This window comes from Centroberyx affinis, unplaced genomic scaffold, assembly GCF_046629955.1.
Source record: "Centroberyx affinis isolate AG114_WGS23_722 - 3 ecotype Tasmania unplaced genomic scaffold, CSIRO-AGI_Caff_v1 ptg002728l_1, whole genome shotgun sequence".
NCBI lineage: Eukaryota > Metazoa > Chordata > Actinopteri > Beryciformes > Berycidae > Centroberyx > Centroberyx affinis.
This window is the reverse complement of record NW_027280896.1, coordinates 137,361-165,316: the sequence shown is the minus strand read 5'-3', so window position 1 is coordinate 165,316 and position 27,956 is coordinate 137,361. Positions and strand designations below refer to the sequence as shown.

General features: G+C 44.3%; 1 protein-coding gene across 1 annotated transcript; it reads right to left on the bottom strand.

Annotated features, from left to right (window-relative positions):
* Positions 1-58: 58 nt before the first annotated feature.
* On the bottom strand, positions 59-27,956 carry ccdc66 (coiled-coil domain containing 66). The gene is made up of 20 exons (XM_071535547.1): positions 27,946-27,956; positions 26,857-26,915; positions 26,288-26,310; positions 25,605-25,829; positions 22,986-23,235; positions 21,727-21,826; positions 19,327-19,421; positions 17,328-17,380; positions 16,888-17,004; positions 16,275-16,324; positions 15,960-16,178; positions 14,378-14,462; positions 11,750-11,911; positions 11,441-11,598; positions 10,379-10,606; positions 9,043-9,283; positions 8,038-8,090; positions 5,042-5,238; positions 4,116-4,261; positions 59-121 (listed from the first exon to the last, which is right to left on the bottom strand). The coding sequence occupies exons 1-20, from the start codon at positions 27,954-27,956 to the stop codon at positions 59-61; spliced, it is 2,535 nt and encodes an 844-aa protein (XP_071391648.1).

The following is a 27,956-nucleotide window of genomic DNA, read 5'->3' as shown; positions in this document are numbered from 1 at the left end:
CGGCATAAAATATCAGCTATCAGCAGATTGAAGCGGTCCAGTCGGTCCAGCATCACCATCAGAGCCGCTTCAGTAGAGGGTTCATACCCGTCTCCAACTCCCTCTGCTTCTGGAGCAAAAGCTGCACACACACACACACACACACACACACACACACACACACACACATTTAAACAGACAACACACACAAGTGACACATCAGTCTAATTAAACCTGGAGACAACAGATCTAACAGCATCTAGATCAGACTGACAGCGTTTCTAACTCGGTTTTGCTGAAGTACATTATGAGGCATCATAGACACATTATAATATATGCATCATTTTTTCTACACTATAATACTATGATCATGGCAGAAAACCTTTATAAAAATTTAATTCTGATATGTTATGTTTCAAAAGTAGATATACATACATATTTCTATACATTAATATGTCTAAATAAGTAAAAAAAATGGCTGAAATAACACAGCTTTGTTTTTCATTATTAAAAATTGTATACCAACTTTTGAAACATATTATAAAAAAGGATAAAATGATACTGCCATCGATTGACCACCGTGTCGTTTTTATATCCACGCGCCAAACTGGAAGCGTCTGACTTGAATGTGTGATACTTGACAATGTCACATTTATTGTAGTCATGTTTATTCATATTGCCCTTTATTGATCAGGGTTTGAGATGGATTATTAGCTGCTCAGGAGGAGCTCCTGTATAAGAGCCAGGGTGTGTGTGTGTGTGTTCGTTGGTGTGTAACTCCTGCAGAAGGGAAATCCAGCGTGCGCTCGTACAGCGGGCGGGACGGTAGAAGTCAAACCAGCATCAAGCAGCTGGAGGCTGAAACACTTTGAGTCAACAGCATGGAAATCTGTTCAGAGGTTTTTGAGACATCCTGCTGACAGAAAACTGTCAAAAAGATGCAGAAACAAGTGTGAGACAGGACTGATTTTCAGACAATGGCAGTGAATGGAGAGAGAAAAAAACACAATTCTCCAGTCTCTACGGGAGCAACAGATCACTACGGAGCCCGGGAGCGGCCAGTGGGAGAGAAAAAAGTTATATGGAGTCCATGATTTACTGTAACCTGCACACGTTTTAATTCATTCGTGCGCACGATACAATCCGTTCCCTCGATTTCGTTAAACTGTGCAATTTAGGAAAAAATGCAACTTAAAAGGAACCTTTTAGGTATTGCAGACAGGCCTAGTAAGGATTTGGTATGTTAATATCCATTGTCTGTTTACACTGAATAGGCAAATCTCCCAAATATTGCAACATATTTAGCCACTTAACCTTCAGGCCATGTAAACACAATCAGGTGCTGCAACACACCCAGGACAGGCCACATTTAAACATGATCACCAATATGTGACTGACTCTTTATAAGCTCCTGAAGAGACGTTTTGGCAATTTGTGCACGTAAAGAGGAAATCGAGGGAACAAATTGTATCTCGTGCGCACTAAAAAATAAAACAAGAGCTCGAATTGCATATCGTGCGCACGTGTGCAGTAAATCGTGGCCACGACATAAATTATTTTTCTCCCGATGGCCACTCCCGGGCTCCGTAGATCACAGAATCACTGATTTGGGGGTTTTATCATGGAGGAAGAGACACGACCCAAGACACTACCAGAGTCACACAGAGATTTAAGCTCTCCAGCATTTTCACTCGGTGAGTATAAGAGGATATTACATCATGTTCTGATTATAATTCACTGTGTATATAAAGTGCCTGTGAAGTCTAATAATGTCTGGTGAGCAATACTCGCAGTTCAGTATCACCCAGTTATTTTTAGTACTTGTCAGCAGGGTCAGCGTGCAGCGTGTCCCGGTGCTGTGTGTCCCAGAGGCTGCAGGGTTTCCATCAGCTCATGTTGAGCCGAAACACCGGCGGCAGGAAACTCTACCGACCGGCTGATGATCCTGCTGACGCTCGTCTGGAGATTAGTTTTTTTTCCCCATTTCACGTTTCTCTACAATCCAAACTGTTTGTGGAAGCGTTTGGCTAGTAGAAGATTCATGTCAAGTTTCCCGATAAGGTAAGTCGTCATTTTAAAAACATTAGGTGGTTTGATTTAGGTTTTTGCGTTTGTTGGACTTCTTCGGGGCTTGATCCTTTGCTGAGGATGTAATGTCAGCCCACCGGAGCGTGATGTGTGTGATGGGACTTTTGTTGATGATCTGCACTGCATGCACTACAAAAAAAGGCAAGCTGTTTATCTTGTTTCCAGACATATCAAGCTTATTTCATGATATTTTTAGTCAAATTATCTCACTGCACTGGCAGATAATCTGCTGGTTTCAATAAATTTCACTTGATACATGGCAATATGATTTCTTTCATATTTCATAAAACAATGAAGAAAATCTGGAAACAAGAAACTTTCTCCATGACAATTTCACTTTTACCAAGTAAATGTCCTGAAACAAGTTACATTCTCCTGAAAAAAAACGTCAAATTTGTTGAAACCGGTAAAATTATCTGCCGGTGCAGTGAGATGATTTCACAAAAAAAAAAAAAAAACTAAAATAACCTTGATAAGTCTGGAGACAAGATAAAATGACTTTACAAGTTTGTCAGTTTTTGCAGTGTATATCTTGACTCATTTTTTAAAGTAATGGTATTCATTAGAAGCTATTGTGACTTTTCCCAACCTGTTTTGGTTGGAAGATATCACACGAAACCGGTTGAAAACAAATCGGACACAAAAGCAAGCTAAAGGAGAGGAGATAAAAAAACACATCAGCCTGATGGTGAGTCAGATATATTTCATCATACTCCAGGCTTCCATTGTGAATGTATGTTGCTTATATCACAGCAAATACAGCCTAGTGTGTGTTGAGGCTGTCATGTCCAGACTGACTGTCTCTACTGTCTGAAGTCCTGTTACTGTCTCTACTGTTACTGTTTCTACTGTTACTGTTTCTACTGTCTGAAGTCCTGTTACTGTCTCTACTGTTACTGTTTCTACTGCCTGAAGTGCTACTGTTACTGTCTCTACTGTAACTGTCTCTACTGTTACTGTCTCTACTGTAACTGTCTCTACTGTTACTGTCTCTACTGTTACTGTCTCTACTGCCTGAAGTCCTACTGTTACTGTCTCTGTCTGAAGTCCTACTGCTGACTCTCTACTGTCTGAAGTCCTACTGTTACTGTCTCTACTGTTACTGTCTCTACTGTAACTGTCTCTACTGTTACTGTCTCTACTGTTACTGTCTCTACTGTCTGAAGTCCTACTGTTACTGTCTCTACTGTCTGAAGTCCTACTGTTACTGTCTCTACTGCCTGAAGTCCTACTGTTACTGTCTCTACTGTAACTGTCTCTACTGCCTGAAGCCCTACCGTTACTGTCTCTACTGTCTGAAGTCCTACTGTTACTGTCTCTACTGCCTGAAGCCCTACCGTTACTGTCTCTACTGTCTGAAGTCCTACTGTTACTGTCTCTACTGCCTGAAGTCCTACTGTTACTGTCTCTACTGCCTGAAGCCCTACTGTTACTCTCTCTACTGTTACTATCTCTACTGTCTGAAGTCCTACTGTTACTATCTCTACTGTCTGAAGTCCTACTGTTACTGTCTCTACTGCCTGAAGTCCTACTGTTACTGTCTCTACTGTTACTATCTCTACTATCTCTACTGTCTACTGTCCCTCCATCCTCCCTGGCAATTGATTGCTGCACCTGCCTCGATACAGCTGGATGCTAATTCATGTTTCCATTGAAAAGCGCTAGCCTCAGCGCTAACGTGTGGCAACTTTTAGCCGGACGGGACGTTTCGACTCTCCCAGCCTGCTGGTGTTGCCTGAGTTCACCTGATTGTTGCTTTTCCGAAAGTTGTGTTTGGATGAACGTCGGCTTTGAATGTGTTTCCAAGTCAGTTTGTTGGAATAAAGCCTGGCTGGGTGGTTTGAGTTTTTTTATTTGAGAGAACGCTCCTTATCATTATGCTGGAAGGATGCTGAAGTGTGTGTGTGTGTTGTGTTCAGGGCCCACAGAGCAGATTAGGTGTTAACTCAGCAGAGTAATGATAGATGTTGAGTTATAGTCACTTAATCGCTAAGTTGATCAACCGGGCGTAGTTGCTGTGTGTGTGTGTGTGTGTGTGTGTGTGTTACCTGGCGTAGCTGGGCCAGGCCTCTCAGGATCTCCTGCTGGCGGTGTGTGTGTGTGTGTGTGTTGCGGAGCAGCTCAGGATGGAGGAGTGGGTCCCGCTGGGAGGAGGGGGGAGGAGGGGGGGAGGAGGATTTCCTCTGAGGAGCTTCTGGGGAGAGGAGAACAATACAGATACACACGTTTACTATACTCACTGTACTTATACTTCCATTATACTTGAGGACCTTCATTGACTACATTAACTTCCTAAAACCCCAACACTGACCTGAACCTAATCCTAATATTAAAGGACAGTTCCAGTGTGATTGGAGTTTCTCCTCATTCCCTGCATTCCTTTCCTATTTTCCATCACTGTAGATTTTATCTTCAGCTTTTATCACGTTAGTGTGCGGTGTCTCGCCTCTTCTTGTTTCCAAGCAGAATTCACGAATGTGACGCATTAATATGAAACAGTGAGCTGAACTGCAGTTTCCAGCCTGATATCAGCGTTCTGACTGTTGCTTCTCCTTCACAGTGATGGATTACCTTTACTGACTGAATCAGAGTCTCCAGTTGTTTTCTCTGCTGTTTAGAAATTAACATTAAAGGGATGGAAAGGGTAAAAAATGAGCAAAAAACTCAAATCACGCTGGAGTTAAAGAAGTGAGAACTGGCCCAAATGTCCTCACTTTGGATTGTCTTCATCTTTCTGTACTTGTGAGGACATTTGGGTCTCATAAGTATAGAAATATGAGAAGGAACACACACACACACACACACACACACACACACACACATATTTCACAGTTCAACCGCAAAGACAATGGATGTAAAAGCAGCCAAACTCAGAGACGCATATAACTGATCTCAGATTTGTTGGTAATTCTCACCTCTTACTACTGATGTGTGTGTGTGTGTGTGTGTGTGTGTGTGTGTGTGTGTGTCCAACCTGTGTGTGTGTGTGGTGGGGGGGTGGTGACGGGTTCCAGTGGGTCCAGGTTGAAAACCTCGTCAGAACGGACGTAAGGAACAAACTCCAGGACGGTAGGAGGAGGAGGAGGAGGAAGAGGAGGAAGGCTGCAGGAGGGGAGGTGCTGCCGGCTCTGCAGTGTGTGTGTGACAGCAGGGAGGGGAGGAGAGCGCCCCCTGGAGGACAGAGCATCACACTGCATCACAACCGGGGAGTCAATTCACTAAAGTCCCTGCATCCAACACCAATCTCCACCAAAGCAACCGAGCCTGCTGACTAATGACTGACAAAATATTTAAATTGTTTGTTCGGTGTGATCAACAGGCTTCTCCATGACTAATGCTGACCTTACACTAGACGATATCTGAAGCAGTTTCACATAGAGAACGATTAATCGATTAGTTGTCAACTATTAAATTAATCGCCAACTATTTTGATAATCGATTAATCGGTTTGAGTATTTTTTTTTAAGAAAAATAAGTTAAAATTCTCTGCTTCCAGCTTCTTAAATGTGAATATTTCCTGGTTTCTTTCCTCCTCTATGACAGTAAACTGAATATCTTTGGGTTGTGGACAAAACAAGACATTTGAGGACGTCATCTTGGGCTTTGGGAAACACTGATCCACATTTTTCACCATTTTCTGACATTTTATAGACCAAACTAATCGATTAATCGAAAAAATAATTGACAGATTAATCGACAATGAAAATAATCGTTAGTTGCAGCTCTAGTTTCACAGTTTTAGACAAATTTTCCAAGTCAGAGTAAAATCACGGCAGTTGCTGCTCTGCGTCACCACAGTCATTAGGTGGAAAACCCAGTCGGAGCGTCTTAATCCGGTCTCAGGTGTGTGATGGTCAACGAAGCGATTTATAATGCTACGTGCTCAACAGCCAATAGGTGCGCTGTCTTTGGCTGACATCACCTGTAGTGACAGGTGACGAGGCTCTACAGAGGAGGAAACATGGAGATGTTCTGTTGGACCGTCCAACCGGAGGAGAAGCTGGTGGAGCTGCGGAGAGAGCGACAGTTTATCTCTCTCTTCCTCTCTCTCTTCCTCTTCCTCTCTGCGTGGCATCAGTGAAGCGGTCTGTGCTGCTTCAGACCAGAGGAAGCCCGAGGTCTAACGGTGAGTCCGGCTTTCTCTGCTGACACTTCTGGATTTCCCTCTTCAGTTTGGATCGGTCACTTCCTGTGTGGAGACGATTTCCCACCAGTGACCGTACCAGTTTCCACAGCCGTTTTAATATTAATTTTTACCGTGCCATATCATATTGTGAACATGTCGTCAGGGACGGACTGGGGCAAAAAAACAGCCCTGGACCTGGACCCAGACCAGCTCACCACAACCGGCGTGCGGATACTCCACAGTTCCTGGCAGGGTCACGATACCTTAATCTTACCTCACGATACTAAAGCATCGCGACACCGAATAGTATGATAATAATATGATATTATTCTAACTGAACAGAAATATAAAAGCAACATGCAACAATTTTCAAGATTTTACTAGGTTACGGTTCATATGAGAAAATCATTTGAGAGAAATTCTGGGCAAAGGAGAAATGCTCAATAATGTATGCATGCAAACCTTTTTCTGTACGCTAACCGCTTCTTCGGGTGTTCTGAGCCTCAGGAACCAGATTGTTGCATTAGCGCCCTCTGTGGCGACTGTCTCTCTATCTGACTCACGGTGCGTCCACAGGATCCGTCATTTCCACGCTTCCTATTCGTTTTCTATGTAAGCGAGCCGTGCAATGCATTCTGGTGCGTTTCAAGAGACGGGGCGTCACGTCGGCCGCTCCACATTTGCATAAAGTTGAGGTCTAGGCGACTTCATGCAAATCAGGGGCGTCCAGCGTGACTCGCCGCCTCTAGAAACTCCCGAAACTCACGTACAAACTTTTAAACTAACCGCTGTCGATGTAAAATGAAAACAGACTCAGCAGCTGCAGCTTATTTCTCGCCTCAGATGTTTTCAGAAACACATTTCGGTGAACTGTTTTTGTAATATAAGAGAAAGTTTGCAAACGAGCCGCCGTGTTTTTCCAGTTTGAAATCCGGGGGGCAGACGGCCCAGCGAGTGACAGCGTTCGTCCAATCAGGTGCAGCGAGGAACCGATACGGAAGCTCGCCTATCGAGCGTCCGAGACCGGGAAGCAGAGCGATCCCTCGCGTGAAATGACGCCCCTGTGAAAACGCACCATCAGAAATAACAAGAACTCATGTCATTCATATCTTAGCGATATGTGTGCGGCCGAATGGGCCTGGAACAAGCAGCCGGTCTGGAACGAGCAGCCGGTCTGGAACAAGCAGCCGGTCTGGAACAAGCAGCCGGTCTGGACTTCTCCAGAACTTCCAGACGGCCAATCCGTCCCTGCATGTCGCGCTCACTTTGGTCGACGCTGAGCTCAAAAGGGTTTTTTAGGGTTCAGGAGTGAATGCTGAAGACCAGAGCCCCGTTTCATTAGTCACTTCAACCGACCCTCCTTCACTTCCCCTCCTCCGTCTTAAGTGTCGTTCCATCACTCTGATAACTCGAGTGAACTTTCTGAGATCGACCCTTCGAGGGCCGAGGGAGCGAGTCCACAACGATGTAGACCTCACAAGCGCATATTTCCCAGGATGCATTGTGATCGTCCGTCAATTCCGGCGCACGAACAGGCGATGAATATAAATGCAAGTAAACAACCAAAATTTAGAGGAGACATATTTTCGAAATGAACGCATCTGCAATATTTCATTACTCATTGTTCTTTGTAATTTTTATTATTTATTCTTATTATTAATTATTAGGCCTGCTTAAGGGCAAGTGCGTTCCATTTCAAATATTCTGCTCCCCCTCGGACCCTGCACCCCCGCTCTGCAAGTGGCCACTCGCGTCACGTATGGTGCTACGTATCACCAAGTGCAGAGGGGAAGGGAAGGAGGGCCGGTTAAATGACTAATGAAACGGGGCTCAGAGCTGCTCACCGCTCAGTGCAGATGGCTGTAGAGACACTCTGTCCTCTGGTGACACTCTCCACCTGGGACAACACACACACAGTCAGACAGAAGTAAGACAGACAACCACAACCAGCAGACGAATGCCAATAAATGTTATTCTACAGTAAGAATGTAACGAAAGCCCATGACACTAAATTTCGCGATGAAAATTTCACGTCTGAAAATTTTTTTTCGCGATTTCAGCTGTGGTCTAATATGTGAGAAAAGCCGTTCAGAGCGGGCTTCTCTCCTCTGTGCTGTCAGAACAGCAGAGAGGTGCAGCTCGGTGAGTCCGGCTGAACTCACGGAGACCAGATGGACTCAAACTGAACCCGAGGCTCCGTCAGGTTTTCAGTCCGCTGTCGGCTTCCCGCTGAAGGAAGGAAACGGCGACGAACCGGACAAGACAAAGACCGTTAGCGAGTACTGCAGAGAGCCTTGCCTTCACACCGCACCATGTGCAACCGCTTCACAGTGAAAAACTCCAGTCGTCACAATACGGTTAATTGTTGAGTTTGAGTCTTAAATCTTGTTTCAGAGGTTTGAAAAAAAATTTAGCCGTTCCTCTTTGCTCTACTTTTGTAGTGAGACATTTTCCTGGTTTCAGCATTTGCACTTGGATTTGAGTTTTTGCCTCCATCCAAGTACAATCTCATTGCTGATGCAGGTTAATGCAGGTGGAGAGGGGTTGAGTTGTTCTGTTCACACTGCAGCTGAAAGTGTCCCAACTCTGATTCCCATCTAATTCCCATAAGTAAATGTCATAATGTAGTAAGCTTGTGGAGCAGCGTTAACATGGAGGAGAATGAGATAAACAGACGACTTGATGCTTCGATTCAGTCAAAACTGGAACAGATCAGACTGTAACCGAAATTTGAATTTGAAACGCATCACTGTCAGTTCATATTGGTATGGGAAAATCAGACATGACTATTAATTGACCATTAATTCAGAATTGAATTAATGGTCAATTGGTCAATGCAGTGTGAACGCAGCCTCTGTGCCTACCTTCCCCGTGGGACTGGCTCTGCTCCTGGTCAGGGCGGGGGGGCTGAGGTGTGGCACCTGGAGCTGCTGAGGAGGAGGAGGGGGAGGAGGAGGGTCAGTCCTGGACAGACAGTTCCTCTCCTGCAGGGCGAGGAGCTCCGCCTGCCGCCTCAGTCGACTCTCCTGCCTGCTCCTCTGGAGAACGACTGGATAACGCTCTGAGGTTGGAACAAACCGACGACAGGGCCTGGAGAAGAGGAGGGGAGGAGAGGAGAGGAGAGAAGAGAAGAGGAGGGGAGAGGAGAGGAGAGGAGTGGAGAGGAGAGGAGTGGAGAGGAGGGGAGGGAAGAGGAGAGGAGGGGAGGCAAGAAGTGTGGAGAGGAGGGGAGAGGAGGAGAGGAGGGGAAAGGAGAGGAGAAGAGGCGAGAAGAGGTGAGAGGAGGAGGAGAGGAGGGGGGGGAGAAGGGGAGGAGAGGACAGGAGAGGAGAGGAGGAGAGGAGAGGAGAAGTTGGTAACCCAAGTGTAAACCGGGGTAAATACCGGGGTGTGTGGTCATTAGTTTGTTTGTGTGTGTGTGTGTGTGTGTCTGTGTGTGTGTGTGTGTGTGTGTGTGTGTGTGTTGGCTTTTGAAGCCACCATGGAGGTCCTGGGAGAGACAGTCTATCTCCCCCTAGTGGCTGGCTGCAAAACAACTTGAAACTCCACCCACCTCAATGTAAGTCCTTTTTCTTTTCTACAAGAGGTTCTAAGCTAGAACAGCACCAGATGAGCAGGTTCCTGAACGCACCAGCTGCTTTCAGTGACCAAACCCCAGCCAAACCGCTTTGAACTCTGTTTTTCATGAGGTTTCTGGAGCCGCAGTGCAAATGGAAAAAGGTAAAATAATGATGTATTAGATATTCTCAACTTTATAATTATCTACATGGGCATGTCTGTGTTCATTCGAATCTGACCCAGGACCTTTGTCGCATGTCACCCCCCTCTCTCTCCCAATCTTTCCTGTCTATCTCTACTTTTAACTATTGAACTAACTATTGGCAAACCCCCCCCCCCAAAAAAAAACCCAAAACAAAACAAATACAATTTTCTGTGCACATTTGGGGAGGCTCACTCTGCCTAAAGCTGCTCTAAATGCTGTTTCAGAGGCTTTTCTTCACCCTGGCAAGAATAAAAACACACAGAAGCTTGGAAAAACTTAGATTAGTTTGGGATGAAAATGGTCAAAGATACGGAATATCTGCACAAAATATCGCCTGTCAGCAGCTGCAATACAAAAATATCAGCACTGGCTTACAAAACCCCATATGGGTGGAACCCTGTGTGGTGTGGCTGTGTGTTTACCTCTGTGTGTTCCACTCTGGCCTCCTCTTGTCTCTGCTGCTCCTCTCTGTCCGCGCAAACGCCTCGTATGGATCTCCTCCTCCTCCTCCTCCTGGTTCAGACACACAGATGTTCTCCTTGCCTGCTCTCGTCACTCTCCTCTTGCCGTTGGGAGGAGCAGGAGGAACAGGAGGAGGAGGAGGTGGCTGGTATTCTGCAGAGACTTCAGGAGTCTGGACGCTGTCTGCTCTGTCCAGGGGAGAGGCAGCTGTTTCTGCACACACACACACACACACACACACACACACACACACACACACACACACAGAGAGAGAGAAGTGAAGAGAAGCTGTTTAAGGATTACCACACAATTAATACAGTTTCTAAATCAGTTAACACTGCTGTCTTTGCAAGGGGAAACAGTAGCAATAAGAGTATCAGCAGTAGTACTAGTAACAGCAGCAGCAGTAGTACTAGTATCAGTAGTAGTACTAGTAGTAGTAGTATCAGTAGTAGTAGTAGTAGTAGTACTGGTGGTACTATTAGCAGTATCTGTAGTTGCTGTGTTTAGTTACCAGTCTGTACAGCAGTGTGTTTGCATGGGGAGACTGAAGTCCTGACCACCTCCTGCTCCTCCTCCTCCTCCTCCTCCTCCTCCTCCTCCTCCTCCAAACAATGGTCCGGTCTGGTCCGGACTACAGGACACACACACACACACACACACACACACACACACACACACACACACACACACACACACACACAGGTCGTTGGACATCTAAAACAGTCTACAGACAGAGGATGCAGCTCCGATGTGTTCGTCTGTGTGTGTGTGTGTGTGTGTGTGTGTGTGTGTGTGTGTGTGTGTGTGGAGATGGGAATGTTTTGAACCATGACATTTTGAGATGATGGAAGCACTATCGAAAAAGAGGACCACATGGCGTCTCCAGCAGGGTTTTGGTTTCACCCCAGATGTAAAGGAGAACCCCTTGTAGTATAGCACTGCAGTAGTACTACAGTAGTACTTCTGTTTGTCTTTGTATTGCAGTAGTACTTCTGTTTGTCTCTGTATTGCAGTAGTACTGCTCACCGCTGGGCTCCAGAGTCTGCAGCAGTCTGCTGACATCATGGCCTTTCCTCAGCAGCTGTGTGATTCGCTGCTGCCGTCTGCTCCTCAGAGCCTCCTGCTGCGCTCTCTGGACGCTCTGCAGCAACTGCTCCGTCTGCCGACTCAGCTGCTCCTGGAGACACACACACACACACACACACACACACACACACACACACTGAGACCAACATCCTGGCACACTAGAACTACAACTTGACTCACATCATAATACTGAAAAGTGTGTGTGCATGTGTGTGTGTGTGTGTGTTACTACTCCTCCTGACCTTCTTCTGCCTCTCCCTCAGTGTGTCCAGCTGGTACTGTCTCTGCAGCACCTCCCTCTCCAGCGCCACCCTCCTCTCCTCCTCCTGCTCCTCCTCTCTCCTGCTCGCCTCCTCTCGCTCCCTCTGCTGCCGACGCTCCTCCACCTGGGCTGCTATCGCCCGCTGGGGAAGGAGAGGAGAGGAGAGGAGAGGAGAGGAGAGGAGAGGAACACAGTTAGGGAAATCAGTCAGTCAGTCAGGTAACTTAGTGAGATGGCCTCTAGAGGGCGTCTAGAGGGAGATGACCTCTCTCCTATGGGCTAAACACCACATTCAGTCTCATACACTGATAATGCCATATTGGATCTCACACAGAGCCACATTCTTCAGAGTCAATTTACAGACATCCACATCTTCTTCTGTCCTGCAAACCTTACCGGTAGGTAACGTTAATACACGTGGTATGTGACGTCGGTGGAATATGTCATTTAACCGTTAAACGCGTCACGCTAGCCGAGCATCGTTCCCGTCACCGGCATCGGGCTTCCGGGGCTTTAGCGGGGAATTTTTTTTTTTGACTAGCCCCGAGTCTCTTGACAGAGGAAACAGATCTAGGCTGTATCGTCGGGCCGGACCGCTCCGGGAGTGAATCTGACGACGTAACATGCGTTCCGGTTCGACAAAAATAAATACAGAGCAGTACCGGTGATTGTACCCGTTTTAGGAACTACCGGCTCGGTTCACAGCGCTTAAAAAACAGAAAACTCCACTCAACCGGGACGCCGGGCCGCATTAAACAAACGCACCATCAAATGACAGACAGACAGTTTACTGTTTTTTCTGATTGCTTAGGCACTATCTTTGAAACTACAGGCTATTTTTGCAAAACCCTACACACTAACCACAAAACCTCACACCAAACCAGCAAAACATCATACATCTCTTGCAAAAGCAAACAATTCTTGCAAAACTCTTCAAACTCCTTTAAAAAATTGTGTTTTTGAGTCAATACAGTTCACACAAACCATCATTTGAATAAGCACACGAAGCACCAACTACGCACCGATAGTATAAATGAAAAACACTTGTGGCTTTTGCTTTTTCTGTGTGCAGGGCATCACAGTTTGCAATAAAGTTTTGTCATACACACATACACACAGGTATCCAAATGTGTAAAGTATGGATGTGTATTCTGAACGTAACACACTATCAATACAAATAAGGGGAAAAAGTTATTTACATTATTTTTTTTCTCAAAATGTTCTACAGTAACACTCCTCAAACAACAAAAGCGCAGTAGAAGAAAACAAAAACATTTGTGTGTGGGTCTGGCCATAAGTTTACAGTGTTGCTAGAAGTGTGTTACGTATTACTGTAAATTGCAAACTGAGTGTAAAGCAGTGAGTTGTGTTTACAGTTTTGCAAAAAGTGTGTTATAAAATTACAAACGGAGTGTAAAGCAGAGAACGAGCGTTCAGTTTGGCACACTTGGTAAATGCATTGGCTACAAGTGTTAATGGTTTCAGAGATAGTGCTTCAAGAATCACTGTTAGTGTTTAAGCGTTCAGAAAAAAACTGTAATCTGAGCCGCGGAGCTGACAGGCTGTGTTGTGAAAATGTCCAGAAAGAAGAAACTAGACATTGTTTCCTATTTTCAACCCGATGTGTTAGTTAGTGAATTTAACTTTCTATGAAGTAGCTGGGTTATGAGCGAAGCTGCTGCTGTGTTTCTGCCTCTCCACCATGTTGACGTTCCAGAACCCAAGCCCAACGGACAGAAATGTATCCGTCAATAATTCTGTCCGTTTTCCGGTGGATCGGTTCAACACACGCTGTGGGTCTGCACAGGATTTTGTTCGTTCATTTACACTCCACACCGGATTGAAGAGGTCGCCATAACCAAGGGAAACTGGAAATAGTGACAAAAACTCAAGTGTTTCTATTATAATCCCTCCTCCCCTCCTTCCCTCCTCCTCCCCTCCTCTCCTCCTTCCCTCCTCTCTCCTCCTCCTTCCCTCCTGTCTCCCCTTCCTTCCCTCCTCCCCTCCTCTCTCCTCCTCCTTCCCTCCTCTCCTCCTCCTTCCCTCCTCTCTCCTCCTCCTTCCCTCCTCTCTCTCCTCCTCCTTCCCTCTTCTCCTCCTCCTTCCCTCCTCTCTCCTCCTCCTTCCCTCCTATCTCCTCCTCCTTCCCTCCTGTCTCCCCTTCCTTCCCTCCTCCCCTCCTCTCTCCTCCTCCTTCCCTCCTCTCCTCCTCCTTCCCTCCTCTCTCCTCCTCCTTCCCTCCTCTCTCCTCCTCCTTCCCTCCTGTCTCCCCTTCCTTCCCTCCTGTCTCCCCTTCCTTCCCTCCTCCCGTCCTCTCTCCTCCTCCTTCCCTCCTCTCCTCCTCCTTCCCTCCTCTCTCCTCCTCCTTCCCTCCTATCTCCTCCTCCTTCCCTCCTGTCTCCCCTTCCTTCCCTCCTCCCCTCCTCTCTCCTCCTCCTTCCCTCCTCTCTCCTCCTCTTTCCCTCCTGTCTCCCCTTCCTTCCCTCCTTCTCTCCTCTTTCCCTCCTCTCTCCCCATCCTTCCCTCCTCTCTCCCCATCCTTCCGTCCTCTCTCCCCATCCTTCCCTCCTCTCTTCACTCCCCCTCTCCTCCTCCTCTCTCCTCCTACCTGGTGCTCCAGTTGTTTGAGCCTCCTCCTCTCTCTCTCCTCTATCTGGGTTGGGTCCAGCAGGGCTGTCATGGTTCTCAGGTGGCTAGACAGGACATAGGAAAAAGAAATAAAAAAAAAAAACACTATTCATATACATACACCAGGGTCACCACACTCAAATTAAAGGACTTTTCAATGACTTTCAAGGGCTTGTTTGGTGAAATTCAAGGACTGAAATGTGTGTTTTGTTGTTGGACATGATATTAGACATTATACAACAGTTAGTTTCGGTCGAGCAATTGGATTGGACGAGAGGCATTCCGTGAGTGCTGATACACAGTATAACAGCACTGTGCTGTATGTATCACTCCGCTTCACAGCTGTGGCTCACGCTGAGGCTGCGTTCACACACAGCGTTTGTCTGTGTGGAGAAAGCTCTGCCTGGAGCTTCTTGTGAGGAGAAATAAAAAGCGGATTCCAGGTGTGAATGTGTGTGTGAATGTGATCAGGGCGTTCCTGAAAAAGAGAGCATTGCTCTCAGTGAAACTCCCCCTGAATAAATAAAGGTTTAAAAAAAAAAAAAAAAAAAAAAAAAACTTGTTTTATTCGCACCTAGTAGCGACAGCGCAAATATGGAGACATTTGACCTTAATTATGAACGGTCGGCCGAGGTGGAAGATTGGGAAGAAAGTAAGCTGAAATCGTCTGTGCTAGCCTCAAAGTAGCTGCTAGCCTGCGGTCGGGAAACAGTTTACCTGTTGCTTGGCAACACTTGGTAGTGGAATCCTGAGGGAACTGATTTTGTTGGCGGAGACAAATAACAGACAAAAATCATCTGTTGTCTCAAATTACCATTACTTGATAAATAGCTTTACTTGATGAATAGCGGCCGTGCTGATACACAGGACAACAGCACTCCCTCTTGTGTGATATTGCTTAATCATAGATGCCTCATTTTTTACTCATGATCTTTACAAGTCAGGAAATCATGGTGAAATGATTTAAGTGTTGATACTAGGATGATAGGATTCAATAAAAAAAATCAAGCACTTTCAAGTAGGGATGTGACGATATATCGAAATTCAATATATAACAATATAAAAATGTGACAATCCGTATCGTGGGTGAGAAAAATGAATGGTGATATCAGCTCCATGTTATTCTGCTGTCAGGAACATGAATGGTGATATCAGCTCCATGTTATTCTGCTGTAGTAATCACTAATGAGACTCTTGACCATCACAATTTCACAAGCTCTCCATCCAAATTGTATTATTGTCACTTTGTAATGACATTTTAAAATTGTTGTTTACATTCTAGCAGCCAATGGCATCGCTAGAAAGATTTATGTCTCCGAAATAGACATAGTTCTGCAGTCACTTTGTTGTCACTGATTTTATTTATTACATCGTAGATCGTAGGTTTTATAGAATCCTGAACCCCATACGGCGTATCGAGTCATATCATGAGATAAGCAGATCATCCCTACTTTCAAATCTACCCCCATGCATCCTTACACCTAAACGTTCCTCCATCCATGCACTCCCATCTCCTTCCTTCTCTCCTTTCATCCACTCCTCCCTCCCTCCCTCCATCCTACCTGGTTGGATATCCGGTGGTCATATCCACGCTGGCTCGGCCTACACTCTCTCCTCCACAGCTACTCATGGCCTCCCAGAACAGGGACAGGCTGGAAGAGGGCACCGCCTCCCACTCCCCTCTGTCCGGACCCACGGCTGGGGCTGGAGCCGGGGGTAGTGCGGATGGAGCCGGGGGTAGGGCGGATGGAGCCGGGGGTAGGGCGGATGGAGCCGGGGGTAGGGCGGATGGAGCCGGGGGTAGGGCGGATGGAGCCGGGGGTAGGGCAGATGGAGCCGGGGGTAGGGCGGACAGGGTTGAAACCTGGACGAAAGGCCTCCTTTGCAGCGAGTCAAAGTGCATGGCCCAGCGCTCATGGTCCTCTGTCTGGAGAGAGAGAGATTTACAGTTATGTCACAAATCTGCACTGGAGAATTGTCTGTTAGTTAATAAAGTGTAAATCTGTATCAAGCAGCTAGAAACACCGAGCAGCTGAGTCAGCTTGTTGTGGTGTGGCTGTAGATCCATTCAGTAACGTTCTCAGTAAAAGTGAATAGTGCGATAAGGTGGATTTGTTTCCAAATGTAGGTTACTGTGACACAGTAAACTGTCTTGTCTTTAGCCCTAGTCTCTACTCCAAAACATGAAGAGTTGGAGCTTGAGAAGAGTCAACTCAGTTAACCTGAACAAACTGTTAGATGGATCAGTGATGAAGTGATCAGTTCCCAGTCCAAAAAACAGAAATTAACAGTCTGCTCAATTCTGCTGAGATGGACAGAAACACAATCAGCTGTTCACAGAGCTGAGGACCTCCAACATGGCAGCCAGAGGGTGTGATGTCACCACTAGCCAGCAAATACGCTGACGTTAACGTAAACACGCTAGCTGCTACTAGATACGTTAGCTGCTATGCAGTAGTTTATCCTGTTTCTACTGTGTCTCTGCTGCACCTGGCTGTGCAGTAGTTTCTCCTGCCTCCTGCGTCGACTCGTCTCCTCCCGCTGTCTGTCCAGCTCCTCCAGCCAGCGTCTCCTCTGCTCCTCCCTCCTCTCCACGCTCAGCGCCTCCTGCACACGACACCGTTCAGTAACTCCATACAGTAAGGCTGCGATCACACCTTCAGTTTGTTTTCTTTGAACCAGAGTGGAAAAGTTGATTTGTTGCATTTTTGTATTTGGTTTGTTCAGGTTCATACTGACCAACTATAAGCAAACCAGTCACATGACTCACAAGGAGCTTGTTTATTGTAGTTTTGATTTGTTAACAGGGTGAGTGTTGTTCTCCGGTGGAACCGACCTACACTCAGCGTTTTCCTCTCCGTGTTCCCATACTGATGAAGAGAACCAACAGAGTGAAACTCTAGAGGTCAAAGGTCAAATATCTACCGTACCTGGAGCCTGCCGGGGGCCAAACTCTGCTGCTGCTTCAAGGTCACCTGCTCATCTAACACACACACACACACACACACACACACACACACACACTCATTAGAATCACTTGTACACAAATGGACTGTATATCATTTAATAGCATTTATGTGTCTAATTTTTGTTGATATTAAATATAAACCCTAATCATGACCTTTAACCTTAAAAGAATCCTAGTGTCATTTAGAGTTCTAATCCATTTACTAACCCATCTATATCTAGTTTATATTTTCATCAATCATTTTGCAGTGCATACTGTATGTAATTTGATTCTTAAACATTTACTCAGTTTTTAAAATCCAAACTTGGTGTCAACCGGTGTCAAACCGGTTTGAACTGAACTGCTATCCTGCTAAATAAAAAGCCGTGGATGTGACAGTAAAGAGTTTCTGAGGATTATTTCCTGTCAGATTCCTGAGATGAAAACACTGGACTCAGCTCAGTGAAATGAGGAGAAAACAGAAAGTTTGGCTTCATGCTTCCTGTGATGGATTCTCTCGCTCTGTGGAAGTTTGTTTTTCATACCGGACAAGAATGAATGAAGGAGGAAAATGAGCGCTGAGATCCGAACTATGCTGACTGTGTGCAGAAACAGAGAGGAAGCTGGACTGATGCTGCTGACTTAAAAAACACTGGTATGATCATTTACAACTGAGAAATATTGACAACTTTGAGTTTCCCAGCAAATAATAATACACACGGTCACGTTGTCAGCACCGTATGCTGTGTGGTACATTAAGGTTAGAATAAGGACTGGGTTTAGGTTGGGGTAAGGATTAAGGTTAGGCATGTAGTAGTCTCACTTAGCCAGACCACACTGCGTTTTTGCTGTACCAACGAAGAAGAAGAATCTGGCAGAACACATTTTTGAGCTTGGATAGTGCAAAAAAAACCCCCAAAAAAACCATGGGGTTGTTTGATAATCAAGGAAAGTAGACTAGGCATGCAGTGGTGAGGGTTAAAGAAACCCCATGAAACGGGATCTTTACTTCCTTGATTTGATGCATTTCCTGTTGAAACAGGATGAGGCGGGACTTAATGCAGTGAAGGATCATTCAAAAGTCTAAACCAATGGAATATGAGTCAAGGAGAGAAAGGGAGTGTTATTTGATGGGAGGGGAGTGGAGGGGCGGGACTGTTAAAAAATCTGATGGTTTTATTGGTTAAAAATGTATATTTCCGCCTCCTGGTGCAGCATGAAGTTACCATGAAACAGTGGTGGAAAGTAACTAAGTACATTTACTCAAGTACTGTGCTTAAGTACAATTTTGAGGTACTTGTACTTTACTTGAGTATTTCCATTTTATGCTACTTTGTACTTATACTCCACTACATTTTAGAGGGAAATATTGTACTTTTTACTCCATTACATTTATTTCACAGCTATAGTTGCTAGTTACTTTTCAGATCAATATTTTATATTTAAAACATTTGATCATCTTTATAAAATAACTATAAAACAGCATTGTTATAGATTAGACTACCCAAAAGTATAGCTACATTGTTAAGATTAGCTTCACGTTGACAACTTTAAAATGCTGCTTACATGTACATGTATGTCAATAAATCAGTATTAATATTCCAATAATTAATGAAAAATATGACTCTCTAAATGGGGACAGTTTGTATAATGAGTACGTTTACTTTGATACTCTAAGTACATTTTGCTGCCAATACTTATGTACTTTTACTTAACTAAGATTTTGAATGCAGGACGTTTACTTGTAATGGAGTATCTTTACATTGTTGTATTGCTACTTTATAAGTAAAACATCTCAGTACTTCTTCCACCACTGCCATGAAAAATACTGTTTTCCAGGAAGTAAAAGTAATGGGAGTTCATTTCATGGGGACTTTAAGGATAGGGGGTAGGGGATGAATATAGTCAATGAAGGTCCTCACAATTATAGTAATACAAATGCATATGTGTGTGTGTGTGTGTGTGTGTGTGTGTGTGTGTACCTAGCTCTCTCCTCCACTGAGCCTTCTTGGCGTCCACGGCTGCCCTGCTGTCTGCGTGTCGGTCCTCCAGCCAGCTGAGCAGACACCCAGGCGACCTGCTCAACAGGCCAAACACTCTGCTGTAAACTAACATTAAACTCCACAAAATACATTAGCCCACACACTGTTAATATACCGCGGCAGTCACAGTGACAGTCCCGCATCATGTACTTGTATCATGTATCATGTATCATGTATGTTAGCAGGGCCGAATTCAGCCTGCTTTGATTGGGGGTGCAGGCAAAATTTTCTGGGAGGCATCTTGTTACAGTCAGCTCGCTTGCCATAAAATATAATATACTATATTATTATAAAGAATTAGGCTCACTGCCATAAGTATGTTCTACTTAGATTTGATTTTCTTTCATTTCTCCCCACAGCGATCCACTCCTAATAGGACAGCTTTATTTTATTGTTAATTGTAACATCTTGAATTACGTAGTCACTTTTACCCACCACCCCATCTTAAGAGGGCATTTTTATTAATAATTTATATTTTTTGTCAGCATAGATAAGTCATTACAGTTCCAACAAGCACAGTGCAGACCCACTGTGCTGACCCACGGCGCACCTTCCAGAGGCCACCTGACAAAGCGCAGGCTCCTGCAAACGGTCCATGAGTGAGTGAGTGAGTGAGTGAGTGAGTGAGTGAGTGAGTGAGTGAGTGAGTGAGTGACCTGACTTTGCCACTTTCTGCCCCCGGCCGCATGGCGCGCCGTGGGAAAAACACATTGTGATACGGACATCGGCTGAGCGAGGTTCACTCTACATGGAGAGAGAGTGCTGGCTCCTTAGCATTGGCCCAAATTGATAAATTCAAAGTTGTTACTGCAATATTCACTGGCAAAAAAAAAATTTTCCTCACACATAGATTAGCTTTCACAGTTACAAAGTCATAGCTAGTCTATCACTTACAGTTGTTAACTTGAATCTTAAATTGATCAAATAAAAAATCTTACAATATTCCTCTGTATTATAATAGCATGGAATTGTTTTATATAATTATTATAATTTGATGGAAGATTTCTGAGCACTAAGAGCTGCAAACATAAAAAAACAGAAAAGGCTGTAGTGAAGCCATGTGGAGCAGAGTCCTGTCTGGACTTGGGGTTTGGTTGGTCTGGCTGCTCTCTGCTGTCTCTGACCCGGACTCCCTCTGTCTCTTGTCATTGCCAAGATACTGATAGAATGGACATTACCTTTAAAAAATACAATTCACCTGTTTCATATTTTACTAGCATTTCCTTGTTTGAAGGTGATCATACCTGAGTAGCTATCAATATTTTCTGCCACTTTTCTGCCATGGCAAAAATCTGTACGTCCGTTTCAAACGATGTAACCGTCACTGCCCACATACTTCCATGCGTCCTTTACGTTGGCATGGATGTTAAGCAATACATCCACTGGAGGGCAGTAGAGAGTTAAAAAGTTCAACTCACGTTCAATTCCCGTCCAATCTCCTCCCAGCTGTATCAATTGCTTGTCCCTGTGCCCGGGTGAGGTGACATCATAGATATGTTTATAATTTCTCACGAACTCGCACAACCTCTCGTCAGAGTGTTTCTTTTAAATGTCTTTGTCGTGTCTCGCTGGTCTCACTTGAACTATCGGCTACACTGCCCCCACGATTTCCGGTGGTACTGCTCCGTTTCGTCCGTATCCGTAAGCTTTCAGAAAACGTGCACAAATACGGACGAAATGAACGCAGAGTACGGACAGAAGGCTCCGTCCGTATCCGTATCCGTATTTAACGTTGAGCATAATTGAACCTTTATACTGCTGACAATTCTTTCCTGAATGTTGTACAGTAGAACCAAATGGGTAAACTGTAAAACAAAACCAGTGTGTCATAATCAACTAGCTACCAGACCATTTCTTGCCATTTCTGATGGCTGGCATTTTTTCACCTTTGTAAATGTGTCTTTGTAAACGTTGTTCCTCATAGAATCAATTTCATTTAAAGTGAACAGTGTGCGGGAGCTTTTTCCTTTCAATTGCTGAATTTCTTCCTACACACCTGTCTTTGGAACATTCAGGTGTGCAAAAATGTTAATGTTTGTAACTTCTGATGGCTGAAAAGAGAGCAAAGTTATTTTTGACAGAGCCAGAGTGCAGCAGTAGGAAGTGGGACTTGCTCCTTACTATTGGTTGCTTGTAATGTTGGTGATCTAGGAATAGAAGCTTGACCTTCTAGGCTACTGTTGGAAGTCCCTCTGGAAATAAGAGTATCAGCTAAATGACTGGAATGTGAATCTGCCAAAAAAAATGTGCAAAAGTCTTCTATACGGGATTCACCGAACATTTTTTTTAGCATGCAGCACAAATTTCTTGCAGAAATCCATCCTCAGGTGAGCTCCTCACTTGTTGTCTTTATCCTGTGAGGTTCCTCCTCCTGCTCCTCCTTCTCCTTCTCCTCCTGCCTCGTTCACTGGGGAGCCAGGTTTAGAGTCTCTACGGTTTCCTAGCAGGACAACAGAGGAAAGAGCTGAATTACGTAAGGGATAATGCCCGACGAGGTGTCCATTATCAGGAATTAATGGACGACGGGGAGGCCAGAACCGTCCGACGGGCAGCGGAGGACGGTTGCCTCCGCAGACCTGAACGGGACATGAGATCTGCCTGTTCACATTCTCACTTTTAATCATTACATCTGACTATCTCAACACCACATGACCAATCAGCTCTCTGTCTGTCCAGTTTCCATTGCAGCTGCTCCTCTACCACTGGACCAAGGTTTGGAGAAATTGGCAGGATGGTCTATGGTCTAAACAGGAAATTAGCTCTCCAGTGCCTCCATGTTGTTTGATTTGATCAATAACGGAGGGTTTGACTCTTCTTCTGTCTGCTGATTGGCCACAAAGTCTGATGGTGTCACGTGAATCGGTTCAGAAGTTAAATACGTTTCCGTAAGAAGCCCCACCCACTACCACGCCCCCCTTTGACCAATAGGGGTGCGAGAAGTCATGAGGGCTCGAAATGGTATAGCACTTAATGGCATCACGTGTTGCCATGACGACGTCAGACGTTACTATCTCCCGTCAATTAATCACTTTGTAATTTACTCTTTGTTTGTGCTTTTGACTAAACAGCATTATTAAGGTAAAATGAAAAAAAATGTTGATGAATAATTAAATAGGCCTAGGTATATGTTTTGCAACATTGCAAAGTTTATACTGTGCTAATGGATTTAGAAAATACTCTTCATTCTACGAGAGGTTAACCTGCACTACATCATTACAATATGTAAAAAAAGAAAAGTAGAAAAGAAGAAAAAGTTGGAGGCTCCTTGAAAGCAGGTCCCTAATAACGTATTAACTATTTCTAAGTAGACGTTAACAAAAAAAACTATTACACAGTAACGTGGCTAATAATTATACAACAACATATTTGCGTTTATATATAATTACATAGTACCGTACCTGTAAAGTGAAGCGTGTCTTTTTTCTATAATTCAATAGTAATTCCTATGTATTTGGTTTGAGACGCATTGTATCCTCAAGTTAGCCATGTGTAAATGCATCATAGTAATACATGTATAATAACAATATTATTATTATTATTATTATTATTATTGTTATCATTATTACTATCATTATTATTAGTGGTAGTAGTATTGTTACCCCGGGTCTTCTGGTCCTCTAGGGGGCGCCGGCTGCTGTCGGAGGTCTGGACAGTGTTGAGGATCTGCTGCAGCTGCTCATTGGTCAGACATACCACGCTCTCCTTCAACGCTGCCTCCCCATTGGCCAGCGTATCCTTTAGCCCTGCCTTGCCATTGGCTCGAGTCACAGTGTTCTGAAGCCGTCCTGCTTTCCCATTGGTTCTGGAGGACTGGATGGCGGTACTGTGTTTGGGTCTGTCTGACCTCACCTTCAACACACACACACACACACACACACACACACACACACACACACACACACACACACACACACACACACACACACACACACACACACACACACACACACACACACAGGTTAGCATGACCAGTGTTATACACCCCAGTTCACTGCGTTTCCCCCTCTACTCTGGATCCAGCGGCCAAAACCACAGGTGAATTTTTTTATCCTATAAGGAAGTGGCGGCAGCAGCAGCCACTAGAGATTTTCAAAATAACTGTGTCATTAACAGGATAAAAAAAACCCCACAGTGAGGCATCTTTTAGTTACTGTGGTCCTCGCCTGTGGAACAGCCTGAGGCCTGCAGAGAGTGTTGACATTTTTAAAAGCAAACTCAAGACCTACCTTTTTAGTCTAGCTTTTACATCTTAATCCGAGCATTTTAGGTTTTTCTTTATTTTTATGTTTGTCCCCATATCTTGCTATTATCTTGTTTTATTTGTTTTAATCTTGTCTCTAGTGTTTCCTTAGATGTATTGTGACCTTTCAAGTAGGGCTGGGCGATATGGTTGAAATCAATATCATGATAATTATAAGGATTTTTCTCGATATCAGTATATATCACGATATGGTTCATGTATGCAAAATCATGTTAAATAATCAAATTAATGTTCATCTCGTTGAACCGAATGGTAATTTTAGGTGTGGTGTCAAAGAAAACAGAAATATTCAAATAATATTCCTACCATACCTCATTTTATCAGAGTTTTTAAGTAAAATTTGCTTGTCATCATCAATTTAGACAGCAGAAATGTGTCACAATATTAAAATATCTTCTTATCATCACGATATGATTCCACTGAAAGACGATAAACGATAATATTGAATTATTGCCCAGCCCTACTATCAAGTTCTAGTCTGTGAAGTTTCCTTAGTTTTATTGTGTCTTATCAAGTTTTAGTCTGTGAAGCACTTTGGGTTACATTTGTTTGTATGAAAAGTGCTAGACAAATAAAGTCTGATTGATTGATTGATATAACGGTTATATTGATTGATATAGCGGCTCTGTGTCGACCCGGTTTCTCTCTGGCTGCTCTGGCTCAAAGAAATGTCAACATGGCGGCGATCGTAAACACAATCTTTAGGCTTCAAAACGGCCCTTCAGAAACCTGCGGGTGAAGAACACTCATGACTCCGTCTGTTTTTACAGTCTATGCTCTGGATCCATGGTGCCTTGTGTTTTATTTACAGGAAATAAACATCACACTCACCACTGTGGTTCATATCAAAAAGAAGGCTGGTCTTCTGTGATTGGTTCTCGTGCTGCGACCGGAGTGCTCATTTGCATTATATTAAACTTTTTCCACTTTTCACATCGCATTGCGGGCTTTGCTTTGTGTTGCCACATATCCCATCATACAAGGTTATTTGCTTCTCATAGACAGTGAATGGCGCCAAACTGTTGGCCTCATGAAATCCTGGCTGGTGTACTACCGTAAATAAATAAAATGCAGTGTGTTTCCCTCACCCACAAGGGACGACATTTGATCGAATGATGCAACGAAAAATGAAGTGGTTGAACTTGTCTTCATGGAGGCTGTGCTTCTGAAGCTCCACTTGTACCTCTCATCTCTACTTATTTTTAAATCCAGTAATTAAAGTACCAGATCACAGCACTGGTTAGTTTTAAATAGACTTGGCAAGGCTGGTTTGTGTTACCAGCCTTGCCAAGTACTAGCCCTGCCAAGTCACTAGAATTTCTTGTCCCCTTCAATGATTTTAAAGCAATGATACCTCAGTTTCCATGATGGTTGTGATTACTTTTAATAATGCACAGGCAGGCAGGCAGTTAATTTACCTGGGAAGGCTGCCCAAATATTAGCATTAGAAGGGAAACAGCTGGGAAAATGAACAGCTAGGTAACTGAAGACTTTATGTCACAACACTCCATCTCAAACTAAATATGTTCTCTGTTCTTCAGTCCATCTCAAACTGGAAAGATGTTCCTTCTCTCCAAGACATCTTGGGAAGGGAGTCATTCCTATGTTCCCAGGGTCCTATGTTCCCCAGTTCTAGGGTTAGAGTTAGAGACCTTCAAAATCAAATAAAATGATAACCATTGGTTTTGTTGTGTTTATATAGTGGTTTTGAAGCCTTGTTCCAATAAAAAAGGATAATATTTATGAAATATTTTAACTTGAAACGGGTCAAATTTGACCCGAATATAATAGGAGGGTTAATGTGTGTTAACAGAACACTGAACTGGGGAACTTAGGACCCTGGGAACTTAGGACCCTGGGAACACAGGTCCCTGGAACATAGATACGCTCCCGTTGGGAAGATCGTTCTCGTATTGACTTTGCCACTCTTGGATTTGATAATCACTTTAAGACTTACCTTGTGCGCAGCTCTGGCGCTGCTCTCTGCCGTGTGATTGGTCCGTGTCTTTGCAGCGGTGGATGACGTCAGAGCGGAGGAAGCCGCTGCTCCTGCTGCCTTGCTCCTGGCCTCCCGGCGCCTCCCTGCCTGCCGCCTGGCTGGCTGCTCCTCGCTCTGCACCTCCTGCAGGCAGGAGGGCTGTCTGCAGCTCAGGATGCTCTCCGCTCTGGGCCTGGAGGACAGCTGGGTTCGCATTCGATTATATTAGATCACATGAAACTTTATGAGGACAATACCAGTGTAATTTTATTGTTTTTTAATCGCTATTATTGCTGACACTGGACAGACACTGGACAGAGACTGGAGCATACAAAGTGATTCCCATATGTAATTTGTAATCGCCACTAGCAGTTGACTTGCTGAAAGTAAATCCGATATGACTTGAACGCGGCATAACCGTCGTTTGTCAAACCTCCGCCAGGTCAGTGTCTCATTCTGTGTTCAGCTGTGATTGGCTGAGAGTTAATTGATACAGCTGTTACTAATTACCTGATTAGTCCAGTCTAATATATACATATTTAGGCTTTGTTTAAAGCGCATAAGGTATGGCTAGTCTGGTCACAGTATCTGTCAGTGCTTTGCATCAGTGTAGAATTGATCTGATTTGAATTGATCCAATCAGTCAGGCAGATGATTCCTACCTTGGCTGGATTCTTCTCAGCGCCTGCTGTGGAAGAAAGACGTAATAGTGAACAGTGGCTCCAAACACACACTCACTGGCTTATATTTTCCAATACTTCCATAGGTGTAACACATCGAGACATGCTGCAATTTTATGAGAAAACTGATTTAGTATCAGACATGCATGCCAAATAATAAAAAGACTCAAGCCTGGCAAATTTGCATCCAAAATGCTTTTATATGTATTTTTTCATATTGCTTAATAAATTATGCTCTTTTTTTTCTGCATTTCAAAGCAAAAGTTCAGCATTAACCCACAGGATAGAGAAGCTGGTTTGGATCCAGCAGGTCACCAGTTTGAATCTCCAGACCAGCAACAAAAAACATCTGAGCAAAAGAAAATTGACTGAGAAATTGTTCTGACTGAGTTGCCTTTGAGCAAGGCACTTCACGCCTAATGAGCTGCTCAGTGTCTACCAGCAGCAGACTGGGCAGCTCCCAGTGTGACTGTGTGGAAACTGTATGAATGAGAGGGTGGAGCTCCAACTTTCCCTGGAGAAATAAAGATTAGAAAACTGAAGCGTCTTACCATGACTGAGTAAAATCAGCCGGGGTTTTCCATTGTCAAGTTCAAACAGCAAGCCGTCTCTGTTCACAAAAAGAGGAAATATCACAGCTGACATAATAGCTTGTTAAACCTTGAGATCCAAACTGAGGAAATGTCCTAACGTGTGGGCAGACTCATTAAACCAGCTGACCTACTACTCTACTTTAGAGACTGTCCTGTAACTGGAGGGTCACAGGTTTGATTCCCTCGACAGACAAATTTGCCTCATCACCAAAGTCACAGAATCACATCCTCGTCTATGTGGTTCTCAGTCCTTTAGGTGCCCAGAAATAACTATCTGTCGGGCTTACCAAATTCTTGGCTGCTTGAAAATCAGAATAACTTCAATCATGAATAAATCTACAATAAAACTGTCTAAAATTTGTCTTTGCAACACTGATGCAGAGACACGACAGTATGTACCATGTTGACAACTAACACTGTAGTCTGCATAGAGTTTCATTCAATATTCTGAATTCTGGCCGTTTGCATGTGAGGAACCTGGATGGTCAAAACGTTGCTGTAACAAAGTAATAGGACTCTGACTCACATTGATGTTCGTAGCTCATTAATGTGCAATGCTAACCTGACAGCTACTGCTAACCGTCGTTTTATTCTAGCTAACGCTTTACCGGGCGGCTCTGTCCCTTCCTGTGGGTCACGGCTTTTGTAAACGTCATGGCTAATTGCGCTGTCGCTCTCATTTTTCACAAATACTGAAGTAGTCCCCATCTTGAATTAACACATTTTAAGTGGCCAGAATTTCAAAAACATATTTTTTCCATGTTACGATATGGCTGTTGTACACCAAAGAAGCAAAGGAAGATGCACTCGTAAAAAAAATAAAACCGTAGATTCAGTTTGGCCTAATAACAACCGCTTTGTACAGCACGTTGTTTTTTCCCAGTTGTATTACAAACAGTTATAAACGGTGTTGCACACATTTGTTGTTCTTCGCGGGTTTGCTCGTTGTTTTGTCGCTGGCTGTAACGTTAATCCCCATCCATAACACAGCGACGGCCACGGTCGACAGTTTAGCGAGCAACTTTTATTTTGAAAAGACAGACTCACCCAAGATTCAT